The 1,453-nt window shown below is 53.1% G+C and overlaps 1 protein-coding gene across 1 annotated transcript in view; it reads right to left on the minus strand.

Moving 5' to 3' along the window:
* LOC125488329 (methanethiol oxidase-like) overlaps nt 1-1,260 on the minus strand; it is a 4,969-nt gene extending 3,709 nt beyond the window's left edge. Inside the window, exon 1 of the mRNA XM_048621298.1 lies at nt 1,147-1,260. Coding sequence (XP_048477255.1) covers nt 1,147-1,179 — 33 coding nt within the window. The 5' untranslated portion in view covers nt 1,180-1,260. The remainder of the gene's footprint in view (nt 1-1,146) is intronic.
* Nucleotides 1,261-1,453: the final 193 nt, after the last annotated feature.

The raw sequence follows: 1,453 nt of genomic DNA on the forward strand, positions 1-1,453 counted from the left end.
TTCTGAAGAAGGGTCTAGGCCCGAAAACGTCAGCTTTCCTGCTCCTCTGATGCTGCTTGGCCTGCTGTGTTCATCCAGCTCTACACCTTGTTATCTCAGATTCTCCAGCATCGGCAGATCCTACTATCAGGAACATCCTTCCTCCTGTCTAGTCGTCTTAGAATTTTATAGGTTTCTATGAGATTCTGCTCCCCCACTTCTCCTCATTCTTGTAAACTCCCGGTGAATATAATCCTAACTGATCTGGGTTCTCTCCATATGTCAGCCCTGCCATCCCAGGAATCAGTCTGGTCAGCAAGTAACTCCCCTCCTGACTCTTCCCCCACCAAAGCCTGTCCCACCATCGACAAAGCGGGAGTGTGAGGGAATACTCCCCCACCACTTGCCCTTAATGGGGGGCTGCACCGACAAACACTCGAGAAGCTCGACACCGTCCAGGGACAAAGCAGCTCCCCCCTTGGATTGGCACCACATCCACACACACGCACTCCCTCCACCACCGACGCTCAGCCGCAGCAGTGTGTACCGTCTACAGCGACTCCCCCAAGGCTCCTTAGACAGCACCTTCCAAACCCGGGACCTCTGTCCCCCTAGAGGGGGCAAGGGGCAGCAGGTACATGGGAACCCCAGTCCCCTGCAAGTTCACCCCCTCGATCCCAAACCCCCTCACATGGAAATATATCGGCCGTCCCTTCAAGGTCAAAATCCTGGAACTCCCTCCCTAAGGGCACTGTGTCCCTACACCACACGGGGCGGGGGGGTGTGGGACTGCAGCGGTTCTCGATGGTGGCTCACCCCCACCTTCTTAAGGAGGGGCAATTATGGATGGGTAACTAAACCAGCCTCATCCTATACTGAGTGTAACAAGGTCAGCCAGCTGAACCTAGCAGAGTATGAGTTCCTCAATTTGGAGCTCCAAATCTGGTTCAATCAGGGAGCTGTGGTTGACATAAAAAAGGTGGCACCTCACTGGAGATGACCACACAACGGTCAAGGACTGTTCCTTTGTAAATACAGGGTGTCCTGGCGAAAGGATACCGGTCTCTCGGGGAATTATTTCACATCCAAAGAACAAATTTTTTTTAAAAACTGTAGGATCTTCAGAAAGGATGGGAATCCAGGAGCAGTGGTAAGTAATCTCCTCACCTGTACGATGCAGGGCTCAGGCTGACTCTTCATCTCCTTGTCTTCCAGAACCGTCACAGGCCCTCCCTTCAAGACGCAACCGCCAATAAAAACCTAGAGGCGAAAGGTAAGTTATTCCACAAACGAGTTATCCTCTTCCAAACCGCGAAAGGCTTTGGGTTCCCCCCTACAACTGTGCGCTCCATCAGCTCTGCCCAGTGTCCCATCAGGCCTCGGTTCCAATACCCTCTGCTATCCCAGTGCCCTTTTCAGGCTTCCATTTCCCTATCTCTGTCACCTCCTCCAGCCCCCTACACCCCCTCCCTGT

Source organism: Rhincodon typus, unplaced genomic scaffold (assembly GCF_021869965.1).
Source record: "Rhincodon typus isolate 14 unplaced genomic scaffold, sRhiTyp1.1 hic_rhity00000422, whole genome shotgun sequence".
NCBI classification, from domain to species: Eukaryota; Metazoa; Chordata; class Chondrichthyes; order Orectolobiformes; family Rhincodontidae; genus Rhincodon; species Rhincodon typus.